The sequence below is a fragment of the Cavia porcellus genome, unplaced genomic scaffold (assembly GCF_034190915.1).
Source record: "Cavia porcellus strain 051 isolate PalLab524CR breed Dunkin Hartley unplaced genomic scaffold, mCavPor4.1 scaffold_19, whole genome shotgun sequence".
Lineage (NCBI taxonomy): Eukaryota > Metazoa > Chordata > Mammalia > Rodentia > Caviidae > Cavia > Cavia porcellus.
Window position 1 is genome coordinate 30,827,550 of NW_026947502.1, and position 20,312 is coordinate 30,847,861.

General features: G+C 35.4%; 1 protein-coding gene across 8 annotated transcripts in view; it reads right to left on the reverse strand.

Annotated features, from left to right (window-relative positions):
* The window catches only part of Uimc1 (ubiquitin interaction motif containing 1), a 135,030-nt gene that overhangs the window by 94,916 nt on the left and 19,802 nt on the right, over window positions 1-20,312 (reverse strand). For 7 of the 8 annotated variants that reach the window (XR_010041121.1, XM_063230835.1, XM_013156136.3 and 4 more), the window contains exons 2-3: window positions 14,183-14,334; window positions 6,200-6,284 (exon numbers count right to left, since the gene is read on the reverse strand). Coding sequence is in view for 6 of the 8 variants with exons in the window: in XM_063230835.1 (XP_063086905.1) it covers window positions 6,200-6,284; window positions 14,183-14,326 (229 nt within the window). In the remaining 2 variants the exon portion in view is untranslated. Of the gene's footprint in view, window positions 1-6,199; window positions 6,285-14,182; window positions 14,335-20,312 lie in introns of those variants that run through there. The other variant, XM_063230834.1, reaches the window with a different exon arrangement.

The window sequence follows — 20,312 nt, forward strand, 5'->3', positions numbered from 1 at the left end:
AAAATATTAGCCAGAACAATCAGGAACAAGAAATAAGTAAGAGATAAATATAGGAAAGGAAGAGCTCAAATTATCAGTATTTGCAGATTACGTGATACTATACATAGAAGACCCAAAAAATTCCACCAATAAACTCTTAGAATAACTAACTTAAGTAATACAGTATGCAAAATCAACACACAAAAATCAATAGTATTTGTATACACCTATCATGAATTCAATGACAGAAGATATCAAAACAATACCATCCACAGTAGCATCAAGAAAAATTAACTATCTATGAATTAACCTAAGGAAGTAAAAGGTTTCTTATAAAACTACAGTACCCTGAAAAAGGAGATTGAAAAGGAATCAGGAAATGGAAAGATGTCCCTACTCCTGGATAAACAGAAGTAATATTGTCAAAATGCCCATACTCCCTAACTATTAAGCAGATTCAATGCAATCCCAGTCAAAATACCAACAGCATACTTGAAAAATCTAGACAAAATAGTCCTAAAAACCACGTGGAAACAGAAGACACTCAGAAAACAGCAAAAGAAATAGTACATAACAAGAAGAAAGCAGGACCCATCACAATACCTGACTTCAAGCCATACTACAAAGCAACAGTGATTTAAAAAAAAAAAACAACTACATGGTACTGGTATAAAACGACATGTGGATTGATGGAACAGAACAGAGGATGTAGAAACATTGCCAGATATACTCAGTTATTCGATCTTTGACAAAGGAACCAAAATCACATGTTGGAGACAGACATTCAATTCTACAAATGGGAAAACTGGTAATCTGTTTATAGAAGAGTGAAACTGAATTCATATCACTAACCACATACTACATTAAAATCAAAATAGATCAAAGATCTCAACATTGAAACACAAACTGGATTCCTTATGTACAGGAACATAAAAAACAGCCACTACAAAAATATAACAGTATGGTAGTTCCTAAAAATATTAAAAATTGGTTTATGATATGATCCAGCATTTCAATATACATACCCAAAAGAAATAAAAAGAGGTTCCCAGAGATACTTGATACATAAGGTCATAGTAGCATTATTCACAGTTGCCAAGGGATGGAAGTAACCCAACTGTCCGTGTAACAAATGGATTTGTGTAACAAATGGATACACAAAATGTGATATATAATTCAATCTGACATAAACAATGGAATATTACAGGGCCAACCATTAAGGTTATGGACTATATCTCCACAGTCACAGATACATACTGTGTATATATATCATCAAATAAATTATTAAATCTTTCTCTTAAAAGTAAAAGAACTGGCTGGTCCGATGGCAGTAGGTTATCAGAACTTATTAACATTAGTGTCACTAAAGTTGGTATACCACCACCCCCACTGCTAAATTTGACTGGCTTTAAAAAAAAAAAAAAAGTAAAAGAACTGCTAGATATCAAAGGGAAATCACTAAAGTTCTAAACTGAAAAAAATAACTTGAAGAAAAAAATTTAAGATTCCCAGTCTGCATGAGGGGAGAGATCTAGACCTCACTGGGAAGCAATCAGGCAGGGAAATCGTATCATTTTCATTGTTTTCTTGGGTTGAGTTTTATTCTCTTTTATTTTGTTTGGTTATGTTAAATCTGATGGCATGAGCAGCTATTTAAAAAAGACAGCAAGACATTATGGCAGCTACTTTGGATTTACTATTAGCTTATTTTGAAGTCTTTTATTGCATTCATTGTTTTGTTTTTATTGTTTCTGCTCTATTCTGTTCTGTTCGATTTTTATTAATGTCTGAAGGTATCTGCAGCTATTTTGAAGATAACAAAAGGCATTATGCTAACTATTGCTGATTTTGTAAGGTTTTGAATTCCTGTATCACTTACACTAGTTTATCTTGGTTGGTTTTATTCTGTTTTATTTTCCTTTGTTTTATCCTCTTTAAAATAAAATTTTTAAAATGTAGGGGGAAGGGGCTGGGGATTTAGCTCAGTGGCATAAGCGCCTGCCTTGCAAGCAGGCAGTCATGAGTTCGATCCCTGGTACCGGTAAAAACGAAAAAGACCAAAAAAAAAAAAAAAAAAATGTAGGGGGAAAAAGTTGCCAAATTTAATAATTTTTATTATCATCAGACAAATAAGTTACTGTATCTATGAAACAAGCTCTGGATGCCATGAGGAGGAAAGAACATAAAGGAACAGTAAGAAATTCTTTAAAATTAAAACCTAAAATAAGTATGAAAAAATAACAATCAAAAACTACAAAAAAGTTTAAGAATTGAAGGGTGTAAGTTTCTAAGTTGGAAGGTCTAAATTACCTATGAAAGGTCTAAATTACCTATGAAATGTGAAAATAAAGACATTTCATTCATGCAAGACTCCAGAGATTTATCTTTCTTCACGTTTCTCAAGAAGCTAATAAAGGATGCATTCCACTAAAACAAGATAGTAAACCTTGATAATAAGGGAGGATTAGAGAAAACAGGAGCAGAAAAGGGAATCTTTAAGAAGATAAAGAAGAAAAACTCAGAATGTAATAAATATAACACAATAAATAACATTCCTGCAAAAAATGACATCCATTATGGTATAAGCTAGGAATCATTTAAAAAGTTTACTGCTGAGTAAGAATCACAATCATTTTCAGTTCCCATACATATGAAATAAGCAGTTCAAATCAAAACAGTATGCCTCAAGTTAAAAATGATGACTACTATTATCATTAAGACTACCACACATGACTGATCATTTATGTACATCTAACATGTACCAATAAAATGACTGAAGAGGAAAAAAAAAGATTACTACACAATATTTCAAATTGAGGACAGAATGGCTCAGTAAAGCTAGTCCAGATTATTTATACTTAGCTTGTTCTGATCATGTGTGAGTCCTTCCAGACCTATTGTTTGTATAAAGACATTTAGCAAAGACAGACAGACAGACACACACACACACACACACACACACACACACACACACACACACACAAAGGGTTCTATTTATAAAAGCTGCAGGTAGATCATGACCTTAAAAACAGAAAATACACAACAGCCAACTCTTCTACTCTCATTCCTAGCAGATGACAAGTACTTGGTCCACAGTGCAACAGAGACTGACATCTAACTATAAGGAGACTTATATGTTGCACAGCAGACTTTCAGATAGCATTTTTCATACTATCTTTAAATATTTCTCCTGTAAAGTATCAAGGAAGATAAAGGCTATGACCCAGTGGGTGTTCAGTTTTACTTTTTCCTAGGGCCCTTTATCTGACAATAAATTATTATTCTTACTTCATTTAACTAGGTGAATCACTTCTCACATCCATTCTTGTGAAAATATTATAAAATATTTGAGGAAAAACAATACAACATTTGATTCTTGTCATTCATAGTAGTTATATTCTAAAAAATTACTGGTAACACTGACTAGCAAATAATGAACGACTGCCTCTAGGGCAAGGATAGGGCTAATTCTTGTGAGCCTCTAGTTACAACAGTCTCACTAATCAATCAAAACATAAACTTGCTTCATGTGTGTTTCCATTTAAATACACCTTCCTTCATACATATAGTAGATTTACCAACACTGAGATCATGGCCTACAACACTGCAACTCCTGCCTAAATGAAGTTTACTCTACCAGTAACACTCATTTTCTCCACAAAGTACTGTCATACACTTAGGAACACTGGACAGAACTTTGGTACTAGGCTTGAGGAAACATTTTAAACTGTAAAATCACCAACAAAAACCATAAAAATCAAAAAAAAAAATATGGCACAGACTAGGAAAAAGGATATGTTTGTAGTCTAATAGCTAACATATGAAGGCACAGCATTACTATCCTCAATCTCAACTGAAGAACGTGCATATTGAAGCCCACCTGAATTACACAGCAAGGCCCTGTCTCAAACCACCCCCCAAAAAAAGTACAGAAAAGGTATTTGACAAAATTCAACATGTCAGGCTGGGGATTTCGCTCAGTGTTGTAAGTACCTGTTTGGCAGCCTGTGAGTTTGATTCCCAGTACCCCACCCCCCAAAAAAAAACAAAAAAGCAATTGAAAACTTCATGATAAAACTTTTTAAATGGGGATTTAGCTCAGCGCATAAGTGCCTGCCTTGCAAGCAGGCAGTCATGAGTTCAATCCCTGGGACCGATAAAAAAAATTAAACATTTTAAATGGCTAAAATGGTGTATGTTACATATGGTTCACGACAATCTTTAAAAACTGTTTTAATGAGCAAAGGAAATAAAATCAGATATTTCTGCCCCTCCAAAAAAGACATATAAATGGTCAATAAGCAAATGTTCAACATAAATAGCTATTAGTGAAAAAAAAAAGTGGCATAAACTGTAATCCCAGCATTCTGGGAGGCTAAAGGGGATCATAAACTCAAACCCAGCCTTGGAAAGTTAGTAACCTCTGTCTCAGTAAATAAAAAGGGCCAGGAATACAGCTCAGTGTAAACGCTGTTTAATCTTCAGCACCAAAAAATTAATCAACTGGGGGAAAGGGGTATACAATGGTGCATCCCTTTTAAAAATGTTCTGGGAGCCAGCTGTGGTAGAGCACACCTATAATCCCAGTACTTGGGAGGCTAAGGCAGGAGGCTAAGTTTGAGACCAGCCTGAACTACACAGTAGTGCAAGGACACCCTAAACTACACTGTGAAACCCATTCTCAAAATAAGCAAAAAATGAGCTGGGGATTTAGCTCAGCGGCATAAGCGCCTGCCTTGCAAGCACCGCAGTCATATGAGTTCGATCCCCAGTACTAAAAAAAGGATTTATAAAATTTGTGTATCAGCCATAATAGCCACAAAGTAGAAACAATGTATGTCACATATATTTGCCAGTTTAAAAAATGAAGTAATGATGCATACTAAATCATGGATGAACCTGAAAACATATTAACTAAAAGAAGTCACAAAAGACTCTTATATGATTCCACTTATATGCAAAGCCCACAATAGCATATCTATGAAAAACAAAACAAGTATCAAGCCAGGAATGGTGCTGTATCCCATGATCCCAGCACTTGGGAGGCTGAAGCAGGAGGATCACCATGAGTTCAAGTCCAGCCTGAGCTGCACAGTGAGTCCAAGCCAGCCTGAACTATATAGTGAAACCCTATTTCAAAAAGAAACTACATAAAATAGGTCAGTAGCTGCTTGGGGCTAGAGGAGGTGAAGAGTGTGGATTACTGGTAAGGACATGAGATGTTTTTCCTTCAGTGATGAAAGTATTCTAGAATTAGACTGTGGTAAGAATTATACAACACTGCTAGACTAGAAACCAATATATCTGTTTTTCTTTTTGTTTTAGTACTGGGGATGAAAACTAAGGCACTCTGTCATTGAACTATATCACCATCCCTTTTTACCCATTTTTTGGGAGACAGGATTTCACTAAGTTGCCCAGATAGGACTTGAACTTGCAATTCTCCTGTGTTAGCCTTCCTCAATAATGGAATTAGAGAAGTGAGCCACTGTGCTCCACTGTACTATATGTTTTAAAAAGTGGAGTCGGATAATACATGAATTAATATATCAATAAAAGAATTCCCACAAAGAGAAAATTGCATATAGCCAATTCCCATCCCTCTATGTTATTTTTGTCATATATTTTCCATTCACATATATTATAAACATATGTCAATAGTATTGTTTTAGACAGTTATCTTACAGACCAAAGTAAACAAAAACTAAAAATTCTGTACTTTGGGGCTGGGGGATTTAGCTCAGCGGCATAAGCACCTGCCTTGCAAGCAGGTAGGTGAATTCAATCCCTGGTACTGATAAAAAAGAAAAAGACAAAAAAAAAAAAAAAATTCTGTACTTTGCTTTATAATGAGCCATTTCACGTACTGTTTTTATGTGTACTTATTTGTTGTGCACACCCAAGTGTCTGTCCTTTATCATGTTCTCTATGCTAGAAGAACTTCCTAGAATACTTAAATGCAATGTAGGCTGTTTGGCAAAGATTTTTCTTGCCAAAGTGAGCCACATATACCTTGCCCTTTGAAGATCACATTTTTAATTCCAATGCTCCTCCTCTAACAAGTAAAATATATAATCTGTAGGCAGCACCATATGCAATTTCAAGAATTTAATAAAATCTCAAACAGGATGTATACATATCCTTAAGAATTTTCAAAAAATTCTCTTTCCCCCCCCCCAAAAAAAACTAGTGTTGATTAAACTAAAAAAAGAACACATACGTGCAATTTTTCTTTTAGCCAAACAGTTTGTTCTATTTGACTGTTTTGTCTTCATTTTCTGCAATCCAGTTTCCTCCTTTGGTTCCTGTTGCAAAAGAACAAAATACTATCAGGGTGATGGCCATGATGAGTATGGCTAAGAGAAGTCTCTAAAGAATCAGTGATTCTTACAAATGTGCACTTAAGACATCAAAAGAGGCCCTTTTCCCCATACCCAAAATAAAAAAAGAAGCATACAAAATCTGGAAGCAGTAATACCATAAAATTTAAAATGTATAATAAACTGATGTTATCTGTCACACACACAGGCACATAAAAACCGACCAATTAAAAAAAAAACTGACCAATTTGAAAATATCAAATCAGTATTTACTCAAGACTACAGAAGCTTGTTCAATGCTTTAAAAATAATAATGTTTAAATTAATCATATATTTATTTTAAATCATTCTATGGCCACTAGGTGGTAAAAGAGAAAGAAGGTAAATGAATTCTATAGAAACAAGAGAATCAAATACATCAACCACATGCCCTCTCAAAATTTAACAAGAGGCACTAAAGATAAAAAATAAAATAAAATTAGGACAACAGGAAATAATCAAGACAGTAAAAATGAGCAGAAAGAAAGTAGCTGAAATAGACTATAGGGAATGATGACCCTGAGGCAAGAGACTAGGACATGGTCAACTGGCTGAGCAAGTGAACATGACTTGTCAGTCACAGAGGTCCAGGACACACGGAGAAAACAGTTCCCAAACCCTGCACCTGGGACCAATCACAAAGTACTATCTTCAATTCTTCTAGCACAAAATCAAGCAAGTTTCTGACTTGCTTGGTGTGATGTCAACATGAAAACTGGGAAAGACAAAAGACGTCAGCCAGGGGGCTGGGGATTTAGCTCAGCAGCATAAGCACCTGCCTTGCAAGCAGGTGGTGATGAGTTCGATCCCCGGTATCGATAAAAAGAGAAAAAGAAAAAAAAAAGACGCCAGCCATTAACCTCATAGCCACTGTGAACTCCCTCAATGACCCAATCTCACTCTCCAGTGTTTGTCTTTCCCTACCTTTAACTGGCCCTCTCTCACTCTGCAGAATGTACTTCTTTTCCCACCTTTAATAAATGAAAACCAGGGGTGGGTTTAGTTCAGTGGCATAAGCATCTGCCTGACAAGAACAAGGTCATGAGTTCGATCCCTGATAACAATAAATTAAATAAATAAATAAAAACTAGGCACAGTGGAGAATACCTGTAATCCCAGCACTTGGGAGGTTGAAGCAGGGGAATCACCATGAGTTTGAGACCAGCCTGTGCTACATAATGAATTTAGAGCCAGCCTGCACTACACAGTAAGACCCTAACTCAAAAAAAATGTAAAACTTCACTACCTTTTTTTATATGTCTGCCCAATTCTTTGTTCATGACATCAAAAATCTGGAAAGAATCCCTAAAAAGAGTCTACTCAACCCCAGAACCTGGCAACAACTCTGTTAAATACTTTCAATTATGGTTACTATGCTAATGTGTGCTTTATAGTACAAAAATGTTAATTTCTAAATCTTATGTGGTCCACCATGGTGGTAAAAAATCTATAATCCCAGCATTCAGAAAGCTGAAGATAGAGGGTCACTATGAGTTTAAGGCTAGCTTGAACTACATAGTAAGACCTGTCTCAAAAAAACAAAGTCAGTAAAATACAATAATTGTGAAGACACTCTGGGAAGCTGAGGGAGAAAAATCAAAAGTTCCAGCTCAACCTGGACAAGGGGCTTGTCCTCAAAAAAAAAAAAAAAAGAAAAGAAAAAAAGAACACAGTGAGGGAGTTGGAGATGTAGTTCAATGTAAAGGCTCTGCATTCAATCCCTAGTGCCACAAAAAAATTGACATTTCTTAGAGTGCTAAAAGTTTCACAAGTTTGTATTCTTTCCCAAATGTGATGAGGGAATTTGTGCATAATTTTCACAAATTCTAAATTTATAGATTCTTTTTACTGATTAGGAATTTTGCAGAGGTTGAGGAATATTATACTACATAAAATGTTACATAAATAAGCCCTGACTCCCTTTCATTAATTTTAATCTAGTCTATCTAATCCAACATCCTGCTTCTGTATAACTGTGTAATCTATTCCTTTTTTGTAACATCACTTAACATTCAATTAAACATGAATCAACAATTCTATGAAGTACAAAACTAACTGCTAATGTTTTAGTTTTGTTCCTGAGAATTCACTATCATAGAACTTGGTTACAGAATACAAAATGGATTACATATTGAAATGAATCTGGCTTTAGGTCATTAATCCTTTTCAAATCTGTTATCTGAGATATTATACAAAGCACCAGTAGATAAAATGAAAAACCAAATGAGACAAGTTTATTTTTGAGAAATGTCTCAAGCTTTTTTTTTTTGGAAAAATTACACTCATTAGGAAAGTCTTTTGAATTGGAAAAACATAAATCCATGATGTTTGTACAGTTAAACATAGTTATCCCCTAGTGCTACAGTTTGGATCTTAAAAGTCCTCCAAAGGCCCATGTGTTAAAGGCTTGGGATGGTGAAACTTTCAGGAGGTGGGGACTAATGGGAGGACTTTAGGTCATTGGGGATATGCCCCAAAGCCTCTTCCTCTGTTTTCTAGCCATGAGATGAGCATTTTCATTCTGCTATGCACACCTGCTAAGATAGTCAGCCTAACCACAGCTCCAAAACAATAGGGTCAATCTAGCATGGACTAGAAACTCTGCAACTGAAGTCAAAATAAACTGATCGAGTATTTTGTTTAGTGACAAAAAGTTAACATGCCCTGTATGCACTGGAGATTGAAATCCAGAAATCAACCCCTACCCTTGTGAATACTAAAATCTGAAAATGGTCAAGTTTGGAATGCAAAATGGCATATACTCTCATATACTTTAAGCACTTTAGGTCACATGCTTAATATAAATGCTGTATAAGTAGTTATTATACTGTATTGTCTAGGAAATGATGTTTTGAAAAAGTATATATGCTCAGTAGGGAACCAATCATCTACTGTTTTTGTTTTTGTTTTTTTTTTTTGAAACAGGGTCTCACTATGTATGATAGTGAACCCCTGAACCCTGAACCCCTGAACCCTCTATATATCCCTGGCTGGCTTCAAACTCACAGTAATCCTCCTGCCTCAGCTTCCCAAGTACTGGGATTACAGGTGTGCACCACCATGCATGGTTTTTTTTTTTTTCCACCTACATTTTCCATCACAGACGCAAAGCCTCTGTATACAAAGAGTCAACTGTGTGAGTGATGCCACATAAGAAAATTAATCTATTTGAAAACATGAGTATCAGAAATTTTATTCTCATTTCTGAATCAAATATGTGACAAGACTGCAAAAAGTGAAAACATTCATTGGTTCAAGACACCCTAACATACATGAATGAAATCAGGAGGAATCAATGTTAACATAAAATTTAACAACATATTACTTAAAGGACAGCATTTCTAAGACATTTTAAATATTAGCTCACTTGTTAGCTTTCAATAGTTAAAAGATATTTCACATATACTGAAACCAAGGAAACGTAGGGGAAAAAAGGCCTTAATACAAAATACAGTTACAACTTGGAAGTTTGTTTCATCAGTTTAAAAAATGTTGTATATGATATGCATTAAGTTTTGGCCTCATGGATAACTATTTTCATCTACAGAATGGTCTATTCTACATTATTCAATAATTGGATTTTCTGTTTTTAAGAGTTCTTACAATGAAACTATGAGCCACTTTTTTCAGAGAATCCTGTTACCTTACGTAAACTGGTTATATGTTTGGTAATCTAATTTTAAACTGGACAGATTTAGTCTATTCTAGTCAAGTTACAAATGTTAAAATGTAAATTTGTTTTGATTAAAGAATTTTTCTGGGGCTGAGGATTTAGCTCAGTGGCATAAGTGCCTGCCTTGCAAGTGTGTAGTCATGAGTTCGATCCCCGATACCAATAAAAAAGAAAAAGACAAAAAAAGAATTTTTCCACTAAAGAATAAAAAAAACAAGGAAGCTATAGTAGGTATAGTAATATTAAAGAAACAGATATCAGGTCTGTAAGTACAATATGAGAGTAGAGCACTTGCCAAAAATGTGTATATAGTACAGTATTTCCTTGGTTCAATCTCCAAAAAAAGGGAGACTAGATACTAGAGCAAAGATTACTATTAGTGATAAAAAAAGGTTGGTTCAGAATCAGTCATGGTAATGCATCCTATAATCCCAGCACTCAGGAGGCTGAGGTAAGAGGATTACTCATAGTTAAAGACCAGCCGGGGTTATATACAGTTGAGTTCGAGGCGAGCCTAAACTATGTCTCAAAAAAAAAAAAAAAAAAGTAATGGCAGCAGCAGATACATCAGTGGAGAAATGTAATCATCACTACTCAGTAGGCTGAATCAGGAAGATCAAAAGTTCAAGATCAACCTAGGAATTTATTGAAACCTTGTCTCAAAAAAATTTTTAAAACACTTTGGGTATAGTTCAGTAATAGTGCACATGCCTACCCTGCCCTGCATAAGGCCCTGGATCTAATCGCTGGTACTATACAGGCAGACAGTGAGAGAGAGACAGACAGACAGAGAGACAGATAAGACAGAGAGAAGAACCAAGAGAGGGAGAAAAAGAGAGAGAAACTAGTTAGCACATATTGTATATTTCAATGTGCCACTTAATATACATTTTGTCTAATTCCCCTCTAAAATTCCATGAGATTATCAGTGATAATCTCACAGATAAGCAATGTGAGATTCACAGATGAGAAAACTTCACAGATGAGTAAAGTGAGGTTCAAGCAGTTTTAAGATCAGGAATAAAACCATTTCTGTTCATCTATAAAAGATGTCCCTTTCTTTTCTTTTAGATTTATTGTAGTTATTTTGTTTGGTTTCTTTGGGGAGGTTTGTTTTATTTTTGTTTCTGTTTTTGTTTCTGTTTTGCAGTGCTGGGGATCAAAACCATGGCCTTGCCACTACCCAGCAAGCCCTCTAACACTAGGCACATTTTGTTTAACATGAAAGAATGTGTCAGAGGGAAAAATATGATGTTTGTGTGCATAACTCAGTTTTATTCGTTGGTATTAGATTATAACCTGAACATTTACACTGACCCAGTTCTCATTTATTAAAGTATGACTGTAGGAAATTTTACTTACATTATTTCTAAATCATTACAACAGCCCATAGAATATTACTAGTTTTACAAACAGGAATAAAAAGTTCAGAATGTTTCACACAGTAAATGGCAATAATTCCAACGAAAAGATTAGGGTTTATAAAGGTTCACCACTGTTCTTTTAGGGATCTGGGGATAATAAGAGAACATAAGACTGTATCAACTCAAGTAACATTACTCAGCAGAAACAAGTTATATGAACATGAGGCCTAATAATGGATATTTTATGCTATTATTTTTTTTCCCAATGCTGGGGATAGAACCCAGTGCCCTGCTCTACCTCAATTATATCCCCAATCCAAAAGCTATTACTCGTTACGCACACGTGCAAACACACACACACACACACACACACAAAATATCCTGGCTTCAATGGTTAAACAGCAGAAGTAAAATCAAATGCAGACTTTTTTGAGAGCACATTCTTATAAAAGCAAGTATTACTAAGTTATGCAAGACACAGAATTTCTGCCCTTTGGGAAATGATCCAGTAAGACAGAAAAAAAAAAATACAGTGGCAATTTCAAAACAGTGTGATAAATGATACCACTGAAGTAAGCATAGGTTCTGTGGAAGTACAAGAGATGACCAACTGATGTAATCTTAGAAGATCTGTAATGATACTCAGAGGAACTGCTGTCTAAGCTGAAAAACAACCTAGGAAGCATTGCAGGCAATGCAAAGATCAAAAGAAACACCAAATAATTCATTTGCTGCAGGTGGTCATGGGTGGAGTTCGATCCCTGGTACCAATAAAAAGTTAAAAAAAAAAAAAAAAAAAGAGCAAAAAAAGTGGTCAGAGAAAAGAAACAGAACGCCCATAAAGGAAAATCCATCAAAATAACTACAGACTTCTCGACACAAACTATCAAATCAAGAAGAGCTTGGAGCTAAATATTCCAAGCCCTGAAAGAAAATAACCCCCAACCCAGATTATACCCTGCAAAACTGTCTCTCAAAACCCAAAAATAGCAGGATATACTACGGTAACTATCCTTAATTTCCTATTAACTTAACCTGAAGCCTTGTATTACTTACACTGTCTTACTATGACTGATCTTATTTGAATCTGGTTGGTTAGATCGCTGTTTTGTCTTGACTGATTTTATTCAAATTTGGTATGTGTGATAGTACCAAGTCTAAGAGCAGAGGCAACTACTCTGAAGACAAGATGCAATAGGATACCCGTTACAGTTTGATTATTAACTGCCTTTGAAGTCTCCAATGTTTTGTTTTTATTAATATTGTTAAGTAGTGCTATGTTCACTTATATTATGCCTGATGATATACACAATTTTATTGAAAATAATAAGAGACATCAGAGTATTGTGGTTTTATGTCTTTTTTGATTCATGTTTTTCTTGGAATTTGTTGTCTTGTTTTGATTTGTTTTTCCCTCTAATACAGAAGGATAGGTATACATGTAGAGATTCACGCATGTGTAGAACTTTTAAAAAGTTTATGAGAATAGATTATATAATGCACAATGTAATGAACAGATACTTTGAAGAAAAGGAGACACTAAGATACCCAGCACTAATTCCATAGCGTCATGATATAAAATCTAGCAATACTATTAGTCTCTGTCCAGAGTGATATTAGTCTGTTTTCTTTTGTTTAATTTCAACATACGTGAAGATATGGACAGCTACTTTGAAGAGAACGAGAGACATTATGGCAACCATTGTAGACTTCCCTATTGTCTGCTCTTGAAGACCTAAAATGCCTTCATCATTCTGTTCTGATCAGTTTAGTACTATTTTGTTCAGTATGAATTCACTGTATGTGAAGACATGGACAACTATTTGGAAGAAAACAAGAGACAATATAATAGGCAGTGAAGATCTCCAGTAGTCTTGCTTTGAAATCTGTGTTTCTTAAATTGTTTTCTTATGATCTGTTTTGTTCTGTTTAATTTTAGTCTCTTTAAAATAAAAAAAAGAAGAAGAAAGGTTAAGATCTACCAACCCTGTCAAAGCTTTCAATATAGAAATTCCTAGCCACACTGTCTAATACAATAGACATCAGCTTCTTGTGGTGCCTTTGTTCACGTGACTATAATGCATACAATAAACTTTTAATTTTAATTTTTATTTAGATAGTTATAGGTGGTTAGTGGCTACTATATTAAAGAAATCATACCTACAGATTTAATAGTATTTATAATTTCTTTTTCTTTTCTTTCTTTTTTTAACATTTTTGCAGTGCTGGAAATTGAATCCAAGGCCTTCTGCATGCTAGGCAAATACTCTATCATTGAGATACATCTACAACTCCAGTCATACTTTTCTTTTTTTTTTTTCAGAACTAAAACCTGAACCCAGAGCCCTTGTTTGAGCTACATCCCAACCCTTCCTTTTTTATTTTGAGAGAAAGTCTCAGTAAGTCACTAAGTTGCCAGTCACTAAGTTGCTTGAACTTGAGATCCTCCTGCTTCAGGCTTCCAATACTGAGATTAGAGGCATGTGCCACCGTGACTAGCTTGCACCCACATTTTATTTCACTTTCTAGACACATGAAAATATTCTTTATTCAATTTAGTTTAATCAACAGTTCTAAAATATCATATTGGGTTAACCTATAACAAAACCGAAGAGCTATAATACAATCTAACCTCAGCCAAATGGCATTATTTAAGTAATTTATAACTCCATTTCAAATCAAAATAAAACTGAGCAAAAATTACATGGTTTTGAGAAGCTAGCAGGATGATTTGGTCACTCAACAAGCCACTTGCGGATACACAAACCTAGATTGAGACTTACAACTTTATTTTTTAAAATACTGACCTCTCCATCACTATCAGATATCACAATGAATGTATCTTCAACTCTACGCTTCCTCTTCACACTGACAGAACTGGTGGTTTCTGCATCCTTTTCCAGATTCTCAGATTCTGAAGCTTCTTTAACTTTTTTCTTTCTCCGTGGCATCCTTTTGTCTAGAATACAAAGTGAAATCATTTATTCAAAGTATAAATTTTCTAAAAACTATTCAATCTGTTCATGTAAAAGAATGGAATCAAAACTAGGTTTCATCTCTGGGGTAAAATTTCAATAGCAATAATAAAATAATTTTATCATGATTTTTTATATATTAACATAGATACCAGATAACACATATATTAATACACATACCTGGTTTCTAGATCATACATTAAAAATTTTCCTAAATTTTTTTTCTAAAATACTAATGCCTTATAACAAGAGGCATAATGGTAACCATTGTTGATTACCTAGTAATCCCTTTTTTTTTTTTTCATTTTATGCTATGTCCATCCTCCTGATCTAACTGACTCTGTTTTGCTTTGTCACATTGGGTTTTTCTTTGGTCTGTCTTGTTTTGTTTTTTGGCCTTTTTTTAATCTTTTTTCTTTTCCTCTTCAAAGAAAAAGTTAAAAAAAAACTGCGGAAGTAATGGAAACTAAAATGTGTGATTGTTAGCGTAAAAAAAGAGAGGAAGGAAAGTGATCTAAAGGATATAATTGCAAGTTTATTTAAATGTGTAGGATAAAGAACCATATTGCTGAGTATTGCTTGGATCATTGAACCGAACTGACTGCAATCTCACTGTATTAATCTCCGCTTTGTATGCTTTAATTTTGTAATCTGGACAGCTGTTTGTAAATTGACAATGTGTGATCTATTAACTGGTGAGCTCTTACTGTATATTTTTTCTCTTGAAATTCTGTATTACTTCAAGCCTTTTACTGTCTTGCTTCGTTTAGTTTTGTTTTTCTCTTTAAATAAAAAAATATATATAAAATACTAATGCCTTGATCTAATAAAAGGAATCTACTCAAAACCCACAGCTAATAAGCTAACATCATATCCAAAAGTAAATGAATGAAGGCCTTCTCCTTCAGACAAAGAACAAGACAACAATGTCTGCTTTTTCCTGGGCACTGTACCTATTTCTATAATCCCAGATACTTGGGACACTAAGACAGGAGTATCGTGAGTTGGAGGCCAGCCTGAACAACATAGCATGATCCAATTTTGAATCAAAGAGAAAAGAAAAAGAACATCTATTTTCATCACTGAAAACTATATTGGAAGTTGCAGGCAATCAGGGAAAAAGAATTTTTAAAAATTCAAATAAGAAATGAAGAATCAAAACTATCACCATGACATGATCATGTATTAAGACAAATTTTTAAAAAACTAAAGAATCCACTAAAAAATCTAGCAAGAACTTGCCTCAAAGTAACAAAAAGAGCTGAAGATGTACTTAGTGTGAAAGTCTTGGGTTCAATATCCAGCACAAGAAAGACAGGAAGGGAGGGAAAGGCAGAAGGAGGCAGGATGGCAGGTAGACAAAAGGAAGCAGGCAAGCTAGGATTCCATTTATATGATATATCCAGAATAGGTAAGCCACTGAGACAATAAATTAGTAATGGTTAGGAGTCTGGGAAAGGGAAACACACAATGACTGCTTAAGGACTACAGGGTTTCCTTTGGGAATAAAAATATTCTGGAATTACACAGTATAATGACTATTGTACCACTGTGTGTTTACCAAAAGCTACTAAATTATATACTTATATAGTTAAAATGGTAGCTTTTACTTTTCTTTTTTTTTTTTTTTTTTTGGTCTTTTTGAGACAGGGTCTCACTACACAGTTGAGGCTGGCCTTGAGCTCACTTTGTAGCCCAGCCTGGTCTCAAACTCCCAATGCTCCTCCTGCTTCAGCCTCCTGAGTGCTGGGATTACAGGCATGTGCCACCATGTCCAGCTCAATTTATCTTTAACTCTATTTTTTTTTTTTCAGGACTAGAGTTGAATCCAGCCAGGGCCTTTGCACTGAGCTACATTACCAACCCTTTTTGAAATTTTTGAATCAGGGTATATTGCTAAATTGCCCAGGCTGAACTTGAACTTGTGATCCTTCTGCCTAAGGCTTCTAGGGTACTTAGATTACAAGCCTGCACCACCACACCTAGCAAATTTCACCTTAATGTTTTAAAAGCAGGTATCTCAGGCAGACATGGCGGCACAAGCCTTAATCCTAGCACTTACAAGGCTAAGGCAGAAAGACCAAGAGTTTGAGGCTAGCTTGGGCTACACAGTGAATTTAAGGCCAGGCTGGCCTATATAATGAGACCATGTGTCATATAACCATAAAGAAAAGGGGTTGGGGGTATCTCTAATTGGTTTTACTTTCTAGCAGAGGTAATCACATTCTTAAATACAGCAACCTTAACTTTATTACAAATTTCTCAAATTGATTAATCATTCAATTATCTCTAAGGAAATTATTATTATATCTTATCAGAAATCTACAATCTTAGCATTAGGGATACTAAAAATGTTTCAGGGACAAAATATTATAACAGAATTGCTAGTAATAAATTACAAATCCCAGATATAACCAACTGACAAATAATTCTCTTTATGAATAAAAATACAAGCAAATTTTTTTAGCTAACACATAAAAACTCTATGCATTAATTGGGGCACAATGTAATGTTTCAATACCTGCGTACATTCTGTAATGTTTAAATCAAGTTAAACATAACTATATCTCTAAATATTTATAATCTTTTCTTCCGGCTCTCTGAAATGCATGATAAACTTATCTCTAGTTACCACCATGTGCAATAGGACACCAGAACTTATTACTCCTAACTACTATAATTCAGTAGCACAGATCAATTAACTTTTCTCCCATTCTTTCTGACCCCCACTATCGGGCTGCCACAATGATAGAATTTCATTCTGTTTTATGGTTGAATGGGATTCCACTGGATATATATACATTTTCTTTACTCATTCATCCACTGATGGACACTTAGGTTGTTTCCATTTCTTGGCTATTGTGAATAGCACTGTAGTACATTAGTACAGACATCTCTTCAACATACTGATTTCCTTTGTGTATATATATTCAGTAATGGAACTGATGGATTTTGGAGAAACAGTTACACTTTTTAGTTTTGTGAAGATGCTCCATACTATTCTCAATCATGGGTATTCAATTTACATTCCTATCAACAATGTGCAAGAATTTCCTTTCTCCACACTTGTTATCTTTCATTCTTTTGATAATAAATATTCTTACAGAGATGAAGTGATAGCTTATGGTGGTTTTGATTTGCATTTCCCTGATGATTAACATGTTCCTGCAAGCTTGAATCACTGGTGATACATGCATGACTGTCCCACTGGGCAGCTTGTGCTACTGGTACTACAAACAGATCTAATCACTTTCATCAGTCTGTAATATGGTAACATCTGGTCTGCTGAATCAATTTCTTTCTTCCATTATGGTAATCAAAGACCCTCTAATAAGTAGTGCAAGTCACCCAATAGGACAGTCATACATTTACTACCAATGGTTCAAACCAAGGCAAACAACGGAATTCAAATCAGGGCCACCCAGGTGCAAGACAGGAGACAAATCACACCCTCATCAAGAACATGTTACAAGAACATGTTAATGATGTTGAGCACTGGCCTTTGTGTGTCTTTTCTTTTTAAATTCAATGAAATGTTTATCAATCAAATGCAGAAAAAAATCATCTAAGGAAAAATCTTAAGATATAGTAACTTCACATATTCAGAGGGCTGTCACATGAAGAATCAAAGATTTGTTCAACATTTCTGCAAAGTCTGTAATCTGAAACAAGAGAAAATATAAGCAAACAAAAACCTAGAGGAGAGTTGCACAAAGTGCAGCATTTATCTTAATAGCTTTTTCCCACATAATGTGTTCCATACTTAACCCTTTTGCTAAAAGGACTTATTGTACTAGAGTTTAGTACTTCCCATGATTAAGTTGCTTTTTTAACACAAGGTCTCACTGTGTAGTTCAGGATGGCCTTGGACTCCCTATGTAGCCCAGGCTGGCCTCAAAATTGCAACGATCCTCCTGCCTCTGCCTTCTGAGTACTGGAATTACAAGCATGTACCACTCAACCCAGTTTAAATTACATTCTTGTGGCAAGCTCTCTACTGCTATCAACAAATATATTCACACAATTGGGGGAAAAAAACCTAACACTGTTTTACTCAGAAAATAGTCTATTTGTTCCTTAGCTATATTTCAGTAGTCTATCTAGGAAATCAGTAGTGATTTCCAGGAGACAAGGAGAAAAAAGAACACATTCTCCATAGGATGAATCACAGTCTCAGCAATTTAGACACAACCCTATGGAAAAGTCCTCCTCTAACCCCAAATGCATCTATCATTAGAACTATTATACAGCTATCAATCAGTAGTGTGGATGGGAGTGTGGGATGTGCTGAACAAGAAGGCTGACAGCCACTGCTCTACATGAGGCAGTATAGCTTATTTATGAATTACAAAGAAATACAAACTAACTTTATAATATTGATTACTCCAACCAAATTGTTACACATTACAGAATGAGAATTGCTTCAATTATTCAGCATGTTTAACCACTTAACAGTTCACCCTGAGCATCATTTCAAACAGTCAATTTTTGTATTGAATAAATTATAAGTCATTTTTATATTTTGTTATAAAAATTTTTTAAATACACAATTTTTGGTCAACCTGTGTTTAAATAATTGGATTGGTAAATAGTCAAGGACAATATACACAATAAGTGATGATGGAGTGGATGGTGCCAGGCATGATGGCATACACCTGTAATCAATCCAGGCGCTCGAGAGGCTAACGCAGGAAGATCACTGCAAGTTCAAGCTCAGCTTGTGCTGCATAGAGAGTTCAAAGCCAGCTTGAACTACATAGCAAGACCCTATCTCAAAAAACTGAAAAAAAAAATATGGTAAAGTGGTAAGTAGCAGTTAAATTTAGCTTTACCAAGATTGGGAAACCAGATACTCAAAAATAACAACTTGGGGAAGAAAAAAAGAGAGAACTAGATCACTGGGGATCTGGAAGGAACTGACAGGAAAATTAAGTCACAGATAAATGTGGGAGACAGACCACAACACAGAAAAAGAAACAGTCTGGACTCTCTTCCTTTGGCTCATGAGGAAGGGAGGCTGGCTCTGCATAAGCAAGGTAAGCACTTGGGGATCCAGGGAAAAACTGCAATGACAAATAGGTAAGGCAACATGGCTTCTGGGGGAAGCCCACAGACATGATCCACTAGGACAGTGTGGGGTTTTGCTTAGAAGGAGTCTCTCCTTCCACGTGGCAGACAGCTGAATGGCGATCCCAGCACAGGCATTCACCGCACTGCTGGGGAGTGCTTCAATGTAAGTCAGCCCAGGAAGGGGTTGACGGGTTGAATCTAGGACTCAGAAGAATTGAGGGACAGGTCAAGTTCACTTTAGCATTCCCACTGTTAACCCTCCCACAGTAAGTAACTGGATGAGAGACAGTCATGGGAGACAGCTACAGAGAGGCAGACCACCCTGAGAGGTTTGGGCTCTAACTGAAAAGGACACAAGCCCAGCCCCCACCCCCATAGTAGGAGGCCAGGCCCACTATAGATGTACTAAGTCTGATATTACCAGCACTGAGTAGTTAAACCATCACTCTACTGCCTATATCTAGCACAGACCTGGGTCTGACTACCTTCCTTATCTAAACACCACAAGTGTGGACACATCTCTGCTTGGACATTGCCATAGTCCAGGGTAAACAGAGGAGCCTCTGTAATAGAGGGGCACCTCAAGAACCCACAGGTCATAAATCTAGGCAGAGAAAACTGTGACTTGCTATATTCCAAAACTGTGGATCCAAGAAAAAACCACTCATTCAAATGAAGAAAAAATTTCTGGTTTTGGTCTTTTTTTAATTTCTCCTTTCCTCTTTCTTTTTCACTCATTTATTGGAGGTGTGGGTAACTTTCCTTTGTCTTTCTTCCTCATTTTGTGGAGGGTTTTATCTTCTTTTCCTTTAATATTTTTATTTTTTATCTTCCATATTGCTTTTTTATCCTCTCCCCACCCCACCCTTTTTTAGCTTCTATTTTTTTTTTT